At 45.8% G+C, this 12,895-nt stretch overlaps 1 protein-coding gene across 2 annotated transcripts in view; it reads left to right on the forward strand.

Moving 5' to 3' along the window:
- FGD6 (FYVE, RhoGEF and PH domain containing 6) overlaps positions 1 to 12,895 on the forward strand; it is an 80,432-nt gene that overhangs the window by 56,504 nt on the left and 11,033 nt on the right. For both annotated transcript variants that reach the window (XM_083806964.1, XM_083806963.1), the window contains 3 exons: positions 10,950 to 11,052; positions 11,569 to 11,715; positions 12,525 to 12,627. In XM_083806964.1, the coding sequence (XP_083663090.1) occupies positions 10,950 to 11,052; positions 11,569 to 11,715; positions 12,525 to 12,627 (353 nt within the window). The remainder of the gene's footprint in view (positions 1 to 10,949; positions 11,053 to 11,568; positions 11,716 to 12,524; positions 12,628 to 12,895) is intronic.

Below are 12,895 nucleotides of genomic sequence, written 5' to 3' on the forward strand. Positions count from 1 at the left end.
AATTGTTAGATTAAAAGTAACTCCTACAAAATACATGCTGGTGCATGGGGCAAAATCTGTTAACATTCCTATCCCTCTGAGTGTCATTTGTGACATGCTTTTGTCTTGTCCTTGAAATTACTGGAATTACCCTCACGTTACCAACTAAAGCTGCTCTGACTTGCTCGTTCTTTTTTAGTGTTGTTGACCTTGCATCTTTGGAGAACGTTCATCTCTATTATTTTTATACTTATTGGAAACGGTGTGTGCAAGAGCCCAAAGTTACACAACCGTGACAGAGAGAGGTTGCATTTGCTTGGGATGAAAGAGATGTTGGGGGATCCAGGTGTAAATGAAGATTTTTGTCTGTCTGAAAGCAAAACCTGGGTTTGCTGTGGTATAGGAGGGAAACAAGTGAAAAACCTACTAGCAGTAGGTTTCTGCATATGTTTCTGATGCTGTTCCTATTGATAAATAGTGCAGACAGAGAATCAGTATCTTGTTAATACAGACTGCATCTTCTCTTTGATACCCCATGCTAACAGCTCCTTTGCAGTAAAAATCTCAATTACAAAGCCATAGAAGAGATTTTGAAATGTTTCTGGGGGCAGAGTTGGGGGAGAGGAGCAATTACGCTGGTGAAAAATTGCTAGTAATAACATGTAAGCCAGTTAAAACCAGAAGCATAGATTAATGCCTAAACAACGTCTTTCTTGCTTCAGGTTTAGTTTTGCTGATTGCATTAGCATTCTGCTTTATCTAGTCTGGGTTGAGGCTTCAGTTTTCTTGGGTTGTCCGTAGGGATGTGGATTGTTTTGCATGGTACAATGTGGTATTGTACTGGAAATCTCTTAATTATAAAAGCAAGCTAGCGCATCTGCATGATAAAGCACTGTGCAGAAGTAAAGCTTAGGTCCTGAAAACAACAGCCATGTCAGCCTGATGTGGTCTGAGGCCAGCTGGCCTGTCTCCGGCAATAAGGCTGGCTAACGGCCACCCCAGGCAGGGAGCTGTATTCCCCTCTTAACACAAGGATAGCTCATGCAAGACTAGCTCAGCTGTGAGAGGTGCCCTGGGGCTCTGAGCCTGCAAACAGCAGGGCCGTCCTCCTCTGAGCCCTCCCGGGACCACCTAACAGCTCGGCTGCATTGAGCAGCTGCGACTGTGCTCCTCGCACACACGGCTGCCAGAAACAGACATTGCTGGGACTCTCTGCGGTCCATTTGAGATTTCTGCTGATTTATTAGCTAAAATCTTGTTGTGGTTTAACCCGGCTGGCAGCTAAACACCACACAGCCGTTCGCTCACCCTCCCCCCTCCCTCTCTGGGATGGGGGGAGAGAAACGGGAAAGTGAAGCCTGTGAGTTGAGATAAAGACGGTTTATTAAGACAGGAAAATAATAATAACAATAATAATAATAATAGTGATAATGGTAATAGTATTAACAATAATAATGTGTAAGAAAACAAGTGATGCACAATGCAATTGCTCACCACCCGCTGACCGATGCCCAGCCTATTCCCGAGCAGCCGGCCCCCCCACCCCGGCCAGCCACCCCTATATATTGTTTAGCATGACGTCAGATGGTATGGAATACCCCTTTGGCCAGTTTGGGTCAGCTGTCCTGGGTCTGTCCCCTCCCAGCTCCTGCTGCACCCCCAGCCTGCTCGCTGGCAGGACAGAGCAAGAAGCCGAAAAGTCCTTGGCCTGGTGTAAACACTGCTCTGCAACAATTAAAACATCAGCATGTTATCAGCGCTCTTCTCATCCTAATCCAAAACATAGCACCCTACCAGCTACTATGAGCTACTTAACTCTGTCCTAACTGGAACCAGGACAGATATCCACCCCTTATTCCATACCATTTATGTCATGCTCAGGTTACACTCTGTCCAATACATTCTAATTAATCACCATTTTCATCTATGATATATAGCAATCATGGTAGTGATGACATACATTATTATATAATAATTAACATACTACAATTCAACTCATGGGCTATTCTCACCCAGTATCAAATCCCCTTGAGGTACACACCGGACCTCCCCATTCTTTTGCATTACCCACCAAGTGCATCCAGGTCCCTGAGCAAAAGCAATTCCACGAATAGGTTTGCCTTTTCCTGAGGCAGGAGTAGCCCAGACTGTTTTACCCAGCATGTTTCTTACGTGCACTACAGGAACTTTATCCCCTTCTACAGTGCGTAACAGGTTTGATTGGGCAGGTCCAGCTCGGTTGGCAGACCCCCTGGTATTGACTAACCAGGTGGCCTTTGCCAAATGTGTATCCCAATTTTTGAATGTCCCAGCACCCATTGCTTTCAGTGTAGTCTTCAACAGTCCATTGTATCGTTCAACTTTTCCAGAGGCTGGTGCATGATAGGGGATGTGATACACCCACTCAATACCATGTTCTTTGGCCCAAGTGTCTATAAGGTTGTTTCGGAAATGAGTCCCGTTGTCTGACTCAATTCTCTCTGGGGTGCCATGTCGCCATAAGACTTGCTTTTCAAGGCCCAGGATAGTGTTCCGGGCGGTGGCATGGGGCACAGGATATGTTTCCAGCCATCCGGTGGTTGCTTCCACCATTGTAAGTACGTGGCGCTTGCCGTTGCGGGTTTGAGGGAGTGTGATGTAATCAATCTGCCAGGCCTCTCCATATTTATATTTCAGCCATCGTCCTCCATACCAAAGAGGTTTTGACCGTTTGGCTTGCTTGATTGCAGCACATGTTTCACAGTCATGAATAACCTGTGCTATAGTGTCCATGGTCAGGTCCACCCCTCGATCACGAGCCCATCTGTAGGTTGCATCTCTACCTTGATGGCCTGAGGTGTCATGGGCCCATCGGGCTATAAATAATTCACCTTTATGTTGCCAGTCCAGGTCCACCTGAGCCACTTCAATCTTAGCAGCCTGATCCACCTGCTGGTTGTTTTGGTGTTCTTCAGTAGCCCGATTCTTGGGCACATGAGCATCTACATGGCGTACCTTTACAACCAAGTTCTCTACCCGGGCAGCAATATCTTGCCACAATGCCGCAGCCCAGATGGGCTTGCCCCTGCGCTGCCAGTTGTTCTGCTTCCATTGCTGTAACCACCCCCACAGGGCATTTGCTACCATCCATGAATCAGTATAGAGATAGAGAACTGGCCACTTTTCTCGTTCAGCAATATCTAAAGCCAGCTGAATGGCTTTTACTTCTGCAAACTGACTCGATTCACCTTCTCCCTCAGCAGCTTCTGCAACTCGTCGTGTAGGACTCCATACAGCAGCTTTCCATCTCCGATGCTTTCCCACAATACGACAGGACCCGTCAGTGAACAAGGCATATTTCTTCTCATTTTCCGGTAGCTTGTTGTACAGGGGGGCTTCTTCAGCACGAACCACCTCCTCCTCTGGTGATATCCCAAAGTATTTGCCTTCTGGCCAGTCCATAATCACCTCCAAGATTCCTGGGCGACTGGGGTTTCCTATTCGAGCCCGCTGAGTAATCAGTGCAACCCACTTGCTCCATGTAGCATCAGTTGCATGATGCGTAGAGGGGACCCTTCCTTTGAACATCCAGCCTAGTACCGGCAGTCGGGGTGCCAGGAGGAGCTGCGCTTCAGTACCGACCACTTCCGAAGCAGATCGAACTCCTTCATATGCTGCCAATATCTCCTTTTCAGTTGGAGTATAGCGGGCTTCAGATCCTCTGTATCCCCGACTCCAAAACCCCAGGGGTCGACCTCGAGTTTCCCCAGGTTCTTTCTGCCAGAGGCTCCAGGTGGGACCATTCTCTCCGGCTGCGGTGTAGAGCACATTCTTTACATCTGGTCCTGTTCGGACTGGCCCGAGGGCTACTGCATGAACTATTTCCTGCTTAATTTGTTCAAAGGCTTGTCGTTGCTCAGGGCCCCATTCAAAAGCATTCTTCTTACGGGTTACTTGGTAGAGCGGGTTTACAATCAGACTGTAATTTGGAATATGCATTCTCCAAAACCCCACGACACCTAGGAAAGTTTGTGTTTCTTTTTTGCTAGTTGGTGGAGACATAGCTGTTATTTTGTTGATCACATCCATTGGGATTTGACGGCGTCCATCTTGCCATTTTATTCCTAAAAACTGGATCTCTCGTGCAGGTCCTTTAACTTTATTCTGTTTTATGGCAAAACCGGCCTTCAGAAGGATTTGGACTATTTTCTTCCCTTTCTCGAAAACTTCTTCTGCAGTGTCACCCCACACAATGATGTCATCGATGTACTGCAGGTGTTCAGGAGCTTCCCCCTGCTCCAGCGCAGACTGGATCAGTCCATGGCAAATGGTAGGGCTGTGTTTCCACCCCTGGGGCAGCCGATTCCAAGTATATTGGACTCCCCTCCAAGTGAAAGCAAACTGTGGCCTGCACTGTGCTGCTAGAGGGATGGAGAAAAATGCATTAGCGATATCAATTGTGGCATACCACTTGGCTGCCTTTGATTCCAGTTCATACTGGAGTTCTAGCATGTCCGGCACTGCAGCACTCAGTGGTGGCGTGACTTCGTTCAGGCCACGATAGTCCACTGTTAGTCTCCACTCACCATTAGACTTTCGCACTGGCCATATGGGACTATTAAAAGGTGAATGAGTCTTGCTGATCACTCCTTGGCTCTCCAGTTGACGAATTAGCTTATGGATGGGACTCAGGGAGTCTCGGTTGGTGCGATATTGCCGCCGGTGCACAGTTGTGGTAGCGATCGGCACTTGCTGTTCTTCAACCCTCAGCAACCCCACAACAGAAGGGTCCTCTGAGAGACCAGGCAAGGTAGACAACTGTTTAATGTCCTCTGTCTCCAAAGCAGCTATGCCAAAAGCCCAGCGGAACCCTTTTGGGTCCTTGAAATATCCTCTTCTAAGATAGTCTATGCCAAGGATGCACGGAGCATCTGGGCCAGTCACAATACGGTGCTTTTGCCACTCATTACCGGTTAGACTCACTTCAGCCTCCAATACAGTTAACTGCTGGGATCCCCCCGTCACACCATAAATACAGATGGGCTCTGGCCCTTTATAGCTTGATGGCATTAGAGTACATTGTGCACCGGTGTCTACCAAAGCCTTATACTTCTGTGCGTCTGACGTGCCAGGCCATCGAATCCACACAGTCCAATAAACTCGATTGTCCCTTTCCTCCCCCTGGCTGGAGGCAGGGCCCCTCTAGTCCTGGTCAGAATCTTCATTTCTGTGTTTAAAGGACTGCCTGCTGGAAGTTGGAGCAGCAAACCTTTCAGAGAACTCCTTTTTCCCAATTGTTTTCCTTTGCAATTCACGTACCCGTGCCTCTAGGGTCGCAGTAGATTTTCCATCCCATTTTCTCATGTCCTCTCCATGGTCACGTAGGTAAAACCACAGGGTGGCGCGGTGTGTGTGCCCACCATATTGTCTTCCTTGCATAGATGAACGTTTACCCCTAATAGCTGAGACACTGGTTTGTACAGGTGGGGAGAAAAATAAACTCTCTTTAAGTTGGTGGATCTCTTCAGAAAGTTTCTCCAAAGCATTCTCTTTTAGCTGGTGGACACTGGTTCGTTCAGGTGAAGGGGAAGATAATCTTTCTTCAAGTTGGTGGATCTTTTCAGAAAGTTTCTCCAAAGCATTCTCTTTTAGCTGGTGGACACTGGTTCGTTCAGGTGAAGGGGAAGATAATCTTTCTTCAAGTTGGTGGATCTTTTCAGAAAGTTTCTCTAAAGCATTCTCTTTTAGCTGGTGGACACTGGTTCGTTCAGGTGGAGGGGAAGATAAATTCTCTTTAAGTTGGTGGACCTCTTCAGAGAGTTTCTCCACAGCTGAGACACAGGCCTTTAGGGAAGAGGAGAGATTTCCTTCGTACTGCCGGAGTATTTTAGTCACTTCATTCACTGTGGGATTCTCCTCCGTTTTCCAGGCTAGTATTGCCAATGAGCTGGCATATGATGATGGGGCACTCCGTACAAACTTCCGCCACATGGGTGGTGTACACTGGACTGCATCTGGATCTGTGGATGTTTGTGCGTCATCTAGGTCCTTATAAATTACTTCCCGTACGGCCAATTCCCTCAGGTACTGAATTCCCTTCTCCATGGTGGTCCATTTGCTTGGTAAACATACAAGTTCTTCCTTGAAGAGATACCTTTCCTTCACAGCTGACAGGAGACGCCTCCAGAGGCTGCGAGATTGTGCTCCATCTCCAATTGCTTTGTCAATGCATGCGTCCCTAGCAAGGGATCCCAGCCGCCTGGCTTCCTTGCCCTCCAGTTCCACATAATTGGCTCCCGTGTCCCAGCACCGGAGCAGCCAGGTGACAAGCTGCTCGCCTATACAGCGACCAAAATCTTTTCGCACATCTCGTAGCTCACGCTGGTATAGAGTCCGGGTAATTACTGTTGATTTTCCGACATCCTCATCCTCATCTTCAGTCTCCTGCACCTTTGATGGCTGGTATGGAGTCCGGGTAGTTACTGTTGATTTTTCGCCATCCTCATCCTCATCTTCAGTCTCCTGCACCTTTGATGGCCCAGCCTCGTCTTCACTTCGCCCAGACTTAGCAGAAGACTGTCTGCGTTTTAAACGACCTGAGCCTCTATACCATTTTTTCACCTTGTCTACAGGGGCAACTTGCACTGCTACAGCTCGTTTCTCTGACCCAGCCACAGGGTCTGCCACAGGGGTTGGAATACCCTCTGCGGGGTCAACTTGCACTGCTACAGCTCGTTTCTCTGACCCAGACACAGGGTCTGCCACAGGGCTTGGAATACACTCTGCGGGGTCAACTTGCACTGCTACAGCTCGTTTCTCTGACCCAGACACAGGGTCTGCCACAGGGGTTGGGATACCCTCTGCGGGGTCAACTTGCACTGCTACAGCTCGTTTCTCTGACCCAGCCGCAGGAGTGGGAGCAGCTGCACGAGCTGGAGCTGGAGTAGCTGCAGGAGCTGGAGCTGGAGCGGCTGCAGGAGCTGGAGCGGCTGCAGGAGCTGGAACTGGAACGGCTGCAGGAGCTGGAGCTGGAGTAGCTGCAGGAGCTGGAACTGGAGCGGCTGCAGGAGCTGGAGCGGCTGCAGGAGCTGGAGCTGGAGTAGCTGCAGGAGCTGGAACTGGAGCGGCTGCAGGAGCTGGAGCTGGAGCTGGAGCGGCTGCAGGAGCTGGAGCTGGAGTAGCTGCAGGAGCTGGAACTGGAGCGGCTGCAGGAGCTGGAGCTGGAGCTGGAACGGCTGCAGGAGCTGGAGCTGGAGTAGCTGCAGGAGCTGGAACTGGAGCGGCTGCAGGAGCTGGAGCTGGAGCTGGAACGGCTGCAGGAGCTGGAGCTGGAGTAGCTGCAGGAGCTGGAACTGGAGCGGCTGCAGGAGCTGGAGCGGCTGCAGGAGCTGGAGCTGGAGTAGCTGCAGGAGCTGGAACTGGAGCGGCTGCAGGAGCTGCAGCTGGAGTAGCTGCAGGAGCTGGAACTGGAGCGGCTGCAGGAGCTAGGTTGCTAATAACATCAATTGCAGCTCGATAGGCACAAGCCAGACCCCAGCACGCTACAGTGATTTGTGTCACTTTGGAACTGCCAGAGTCATGACACCTTTTTTTCAAGCATTCTGCCAGCTTTTTAGGATTTTGCAGTTGTTCAGGGGTGAATGTCCAAAACACTGGAGGTGACCACTGCTCTAGAAACCTGCCCATATCCTCCCACACTCCCTGCCACTCGCAACTATCCCGCCTCAAGACAGATCTCCGGATGAGATTCCTAAGTAGTTGTTTAACCCTCCACAAAATCTGAAGCGCATTCAGGAGACATAACAACAAGAGCAGGCTGGTCTGAGTATCCCAAGGATATTCAACATCTCGGAGAACCACCGTAACTAACTCGGGGGATAAGAGGGTGGTGGTGAAGGAGAAAGGGAGAGTGAACAGGTAGGGAAACATGTCTTCCCCTGTCCCCTTCACAGATTGGCTCCCTAACGAAAACAGGCAATAGGTGTAATTGCTAATAGTTTCCGAGATATGGGTTCCAAAGTATAGAGTCGACGTCAGTGCTGAGTACAAATACCAGGTTAAAGTCGTGACCAGATATTTCATCATTTCATAAGCCATTGTTACACCGCACAGTACCATAACAATCTTAAACCAGGGCCCGGAAAGGATAAACAGTGCAACAGGGAGCACATACAGAAAGTAACGCACCATAAAACTCAATTTGGAATACAGGTACAGCAGACTGGAGATTAAGGCAATCAACATCGTGACTAGCAACTATTAAGCAGGTCCAATACTTATACCAATTTTAGTTTAACACACTCTGGTCAGATTTGTCGATATCTCAACCCTTCGGGCCCCACGTTGGGCGCCAAAAAGACTGTTGTGGTTTAACCCGGCTGGCAGCTAAACACCACACAGCCGTTCGCTCACCCTCCCCCCTCCCTCTCTGGGATGGGGGGAGAGAAACGGGAAAGTGAAGCCTGTGAGTTGAGATAAAGACGGTTTATTAAGACAGGAAAATAATAATAACAATAATAATAATAATAGTGATAATGGTAATAGTATTAACAATAATAATGTGTAAGAAAACAAGTGATGCACAATGCAATTGCTCACCACCCGCTGACCGATGCCCAGCCTATTCCCGAGCAGCCGGCCCCCCCACCCCGGCCAGCCACCCCTATATATTGTTTAGCATGACGTCAGATGGTATGGAATACCCCTTTGGCCAGTTTGGGTCAGCTGTCCTGGGTCTGTCCCCTCCCAGCTCCTGCTGCACCCCCAGCCTGCTCGCTGGCAGGACAGAGCAAGAAGCCGAAAAGTCCTTGGCCTGGTGTAAACACTGCTCTGCAACAATTAAAACATCAGCATGTTATCAGCGCTCTTCTCATCCTAATCCAAAACATAGCACCCTACCAGCTACTATGAGCTACTTAACTCTGTCCTAACTGGAACCAGGACAAATCTTAAACATAACTAGGTAAGCAAAGCTAAGAGAACTCTGTGATTTTGGTGAACAAAGCAGCTTTTGGAAGGATGCAACAGCCGCGGGACCTGCAGCAAGGGAAGTGGCAGAGCTGTGCAGCTGGGGGAGGGCTGGCAGGGACAGCAGAGGAAACGCTGCCTTCTTTTGCTGCTGGAAACCTTTACATCAGTTTGGTTGCTGATGGAACCACCTTTGCTCTCAGGCTCTGGAGGTCTGTAAACAACCCTAAAGGCTCGCACCAGCAGACCCACCAAGTGCAAGCTCCCTAGTAAAATGTGAGGGCCTAAGCCATGTAGCTCGCTGTGTGAGCAACCCCATCTGCAACAATCCCCACGTGACTGGGGGATGCTTAATCTCCAACACTGAACCAACTCTAATTATTTAATAATAGTTTTAGGAACTTAATTAAATGTAACCAGATTTTGAAAAAGCCAAAGGAGTTGATAGGAATTAAGAATGTTATGTAGCTAATGCAGACAGTCCTTCTTACCGGATGAGGAAGCAAGGGTAAATAAACTGAACAAAATGTTCCACTCAGAGTGTGAGATATTAGGACAGACAATAATACATTGCTTTGCCCTTGCTTGTATCTTATTTCCTCTCCTTTTGTTCTGATTTTATTGCTGTGTGTACTAGATCGTGTTTTCCTTTGTGCCTCACAGGCTTCTCCTGTGTTTGCTGTATCAGATTTGTCCACTCTGATTCTATCCAGTACCCAATTTCATCCAGTTCAAAATGTCAGCTCAAAATGTTTTCCTTAATGGTTCAGAAATGATCAAAGCTTCTAATTTCACCTACAATGGCCATTAAGTAATAACTGGTGTTGCACACCTCAATCATTGCTTTCTTTTTTTGCTAACTGTCCTTTTTATATATGCATCGTGTTAAATTCATTGGTTTAAAGAAGAAGAATAGTTTATGTGATACTATTAAAGAAGTGGGGAATAGAAAATATTGTTGGTAGCAACTTCTGGTTTAGATTTCAGCAGCCCTTTCTAAGCTGGCGTTGCATCTTAAACAAGCAGTCTAGCAATTCCTCTACCGCAAACTGCTCCTTCCTCCCTCCAGGCTCCCTCTCCTTTGTGCTGGCACAAGTCATTGTTTAGCTGCATGATGAGCCCAGTCGTAAATTGATCCTGAGGAAGGGCTGGTCGATTCATCTCTTCAGTACGAATTTGTTTCCAGGTCCAGTTCACTGCACATAGAGCCCACTCTGTGGCCACGTGTGTGTTCTGGCACAAGGCAGAAAATAAGACCCAGGGTCTGAAAGGTAACGCACACTTTGCCGCAGCAAAAAGGGGTTTGTATTATATGCAAGTGGTCTGCCCACAGCCTCAGGAAGTACTGCAGGGTAAAGAGATGCAGTAAGCTCATTGGACAGAGAACCATTTCTCTCTTTGGGCTAGCTAATCCGATGGAAAATTTTGGCAAATATATTTTTTATATATATATTTTTTAAACAGCATAATTATTAGACTTCATAGGAACAAACTGTCAGGAGAACGAAGCTGGGGAATAAACTGCATTTTTGGGAGAAGAACGTTGGGGTTTTACAGGACTACATATAACATACTGCACCAGGGGGGAATGCTTGCTGAAATTTCAGATTCCTTCTTATGTGGAAGGGCCCGTGCCTGTGTTCTTGGGAGTACCGTTTACATGGGTGGTAGTCAAGCATTTCATGGGTCTGAGGAGGAGGTGGAAGTAACAACATCAAACCTTGAAACAATCATACGCTACTTGGGGAGGAGGAAAAGGAAAGAAGGAATCCATGTTATGACAACAGATGCAGAATCCTTTTTTAATATTAATCAACGCAAGTAACTGACACCATGCAGTGTATATAATTTATGAAGGGTAATACAAGTTTCAACAGGAACTAGAGACAGTCTGTAAAACTGAAAAACTGCAAGAGTTAAATCAATGTGTAATAAAGCTAATGGAATCTGAATCAACACTCACTTCTTAGTTTTAAATGCTAATAATATATTGATTTTTTTAATTATTTTTTTTACCCCAACAGTTCTGCCACAGAAAGAGATGAATGGTTAGAAGCTATCTCCAGGTCAATTGAAGAATATACAAAAAAGAGAATTACATTTAATCCTAGCAAAAGTCTTGAAGAGGTATATCACACTGTTATTATTGTTTTGTTTTCTTTTTAAATATAAAGTTTCTTAGCAGATGTCTAGAGACACAAGAGGCATTTCATGATGAATAGCAAAACAGAATAGTAATTGATAAGAGAATAGGTGATGATAGAATACAATGATGTTTCATAACATTATCTACTTCAGAAATTTAAAATTACTTCCAAAAAATCCAAACCAATTTTCTCAATTCTCTCGGTTACCCTGAGAATAGAAGGATAATATGAGAAGATTTTAAAACATAGCAGCTATCTATATAAATAGGTTGGTAAAGCTTGGTAGTCACACAGCTTTTTTTGAACTAATTAAATACAGCTCTGTCATTAGGCTTGCATTATAATGATCACTGGTGAAATAGAAGATGACATTTAAGACCATGACAATTTATCAGAGGGCTTTCCAACATTATTAGAGTTAACGTATAATCACTGATAAGTGTTTACCTTATTTTTCATCTCTGAATATAATGGTATTCTGCCTGTGTTCTCTTAGGCAGATCCAGAGAAGCAGGAAGAAGATAGCCCGCTAGGATCAAAAGCTCCTATCTGGATTCCTGATACTAGAGCCACTATGTGCATGATCTGTACGAGTGAATTCACGTTGACGTGGAGAAGACATCACTGCAGGGCATGTGGAAAGGTTGGGCGATTTTGTAATTACCTTTTATGTTAGTCATTCCGGTTCTTTGTATGACAAATACAGACAGCCTGGTTGCACCACAGCTACTGTTTCAGGGAACACTGTACTATGAAACAATTGTATTGGTCAAAAGCAGCATGCTTTTTAGAGTAAAGTGTTATGAGCGGCCAATTAACCTGGTGTATGTTACTTATTTTGCATTTGGGGATATTATTTATGTTTGTCTCCTGCTTCTGCAGTTGTATAGTACAAACCAAGAACGTTAGTTGAAATGTTCTAAATATCTTCCTCACTAATTTTTTAAGATAAATAATAAACTTTTTTTTAAGTTAGTACCAAACTTATTTTATATTTTACTGTTATGAAATGCAGATATATCTGATGATCCTTTGTTTTCTTGCGTTAACGAAACGGGAATACAGAATTGAATGTAGTTCAGATACCTGTGTTGCAGAGAAATTTTCAAAAGAGCAAGGACTAGTTTTAGTTATTCCTTTAAAAGCTTTTGAATGTAATAGTTAAGTAACACAGTATGCTTAGTCCACTTTTCATGGATTATTAACAATGACTTATGATTTGTGTAATTGAGTGTTTTTTTCCTAAATTTTCGTAGTTTAGAGGAGGAAAGAGCAGCATGTTGAACAAAAGAACAAGCCAAGGCATTAAACCATTTTCAGTGTAAAACAGTGCCTGTTTGAGGTTCTGTTATGGGCTTAACTACTGAAGCAAACATCTTCGAGCATTTACAGGTGATTTAGAGGTGCATATCATGTACAGTAATGGGCTGTAATGCATTTATTTGTTTCCAGATTGTCTGTCAAGCTTGCTCATCAAATAAACATGGTTTAGACTATATGAAAAACCAGCCAGCAAGAGTATGTGATCATTGCTTCAGAGAGCTACAAAAACAAGGTAAAGAAAATCTGCACAAACTGTCTCATCTCTATGCCCCATTTTAACATAATATGAGCGTGCCTCATCTTTACTGCTGGATTTAGGTGCCTAGTTCTTCTAGGGCCTGAAAGGCTATCGCCATCTGAGGTTAGAGGTTACAGTAGCCCAAACAAGTTTCTGCAGAGTAAGCTAGGAAATGAATTTGCAGTACATTGGTTCTTCCTTTCTTTTTTGAGGGAACTTGTGCTACGTTGTTTTTCATTTACCACAGGATACAAGTTCACGT

This window comes from Anser anser (assembly GCF_964211835.1).
Source record: "Anser anser genome assembly, chromosome: 1".
Lineage (NCBI taxonomy): Eukaryota > Metazoa > Chordata > Aves > Anseriformes > Anatidae > Anser > Anser anser.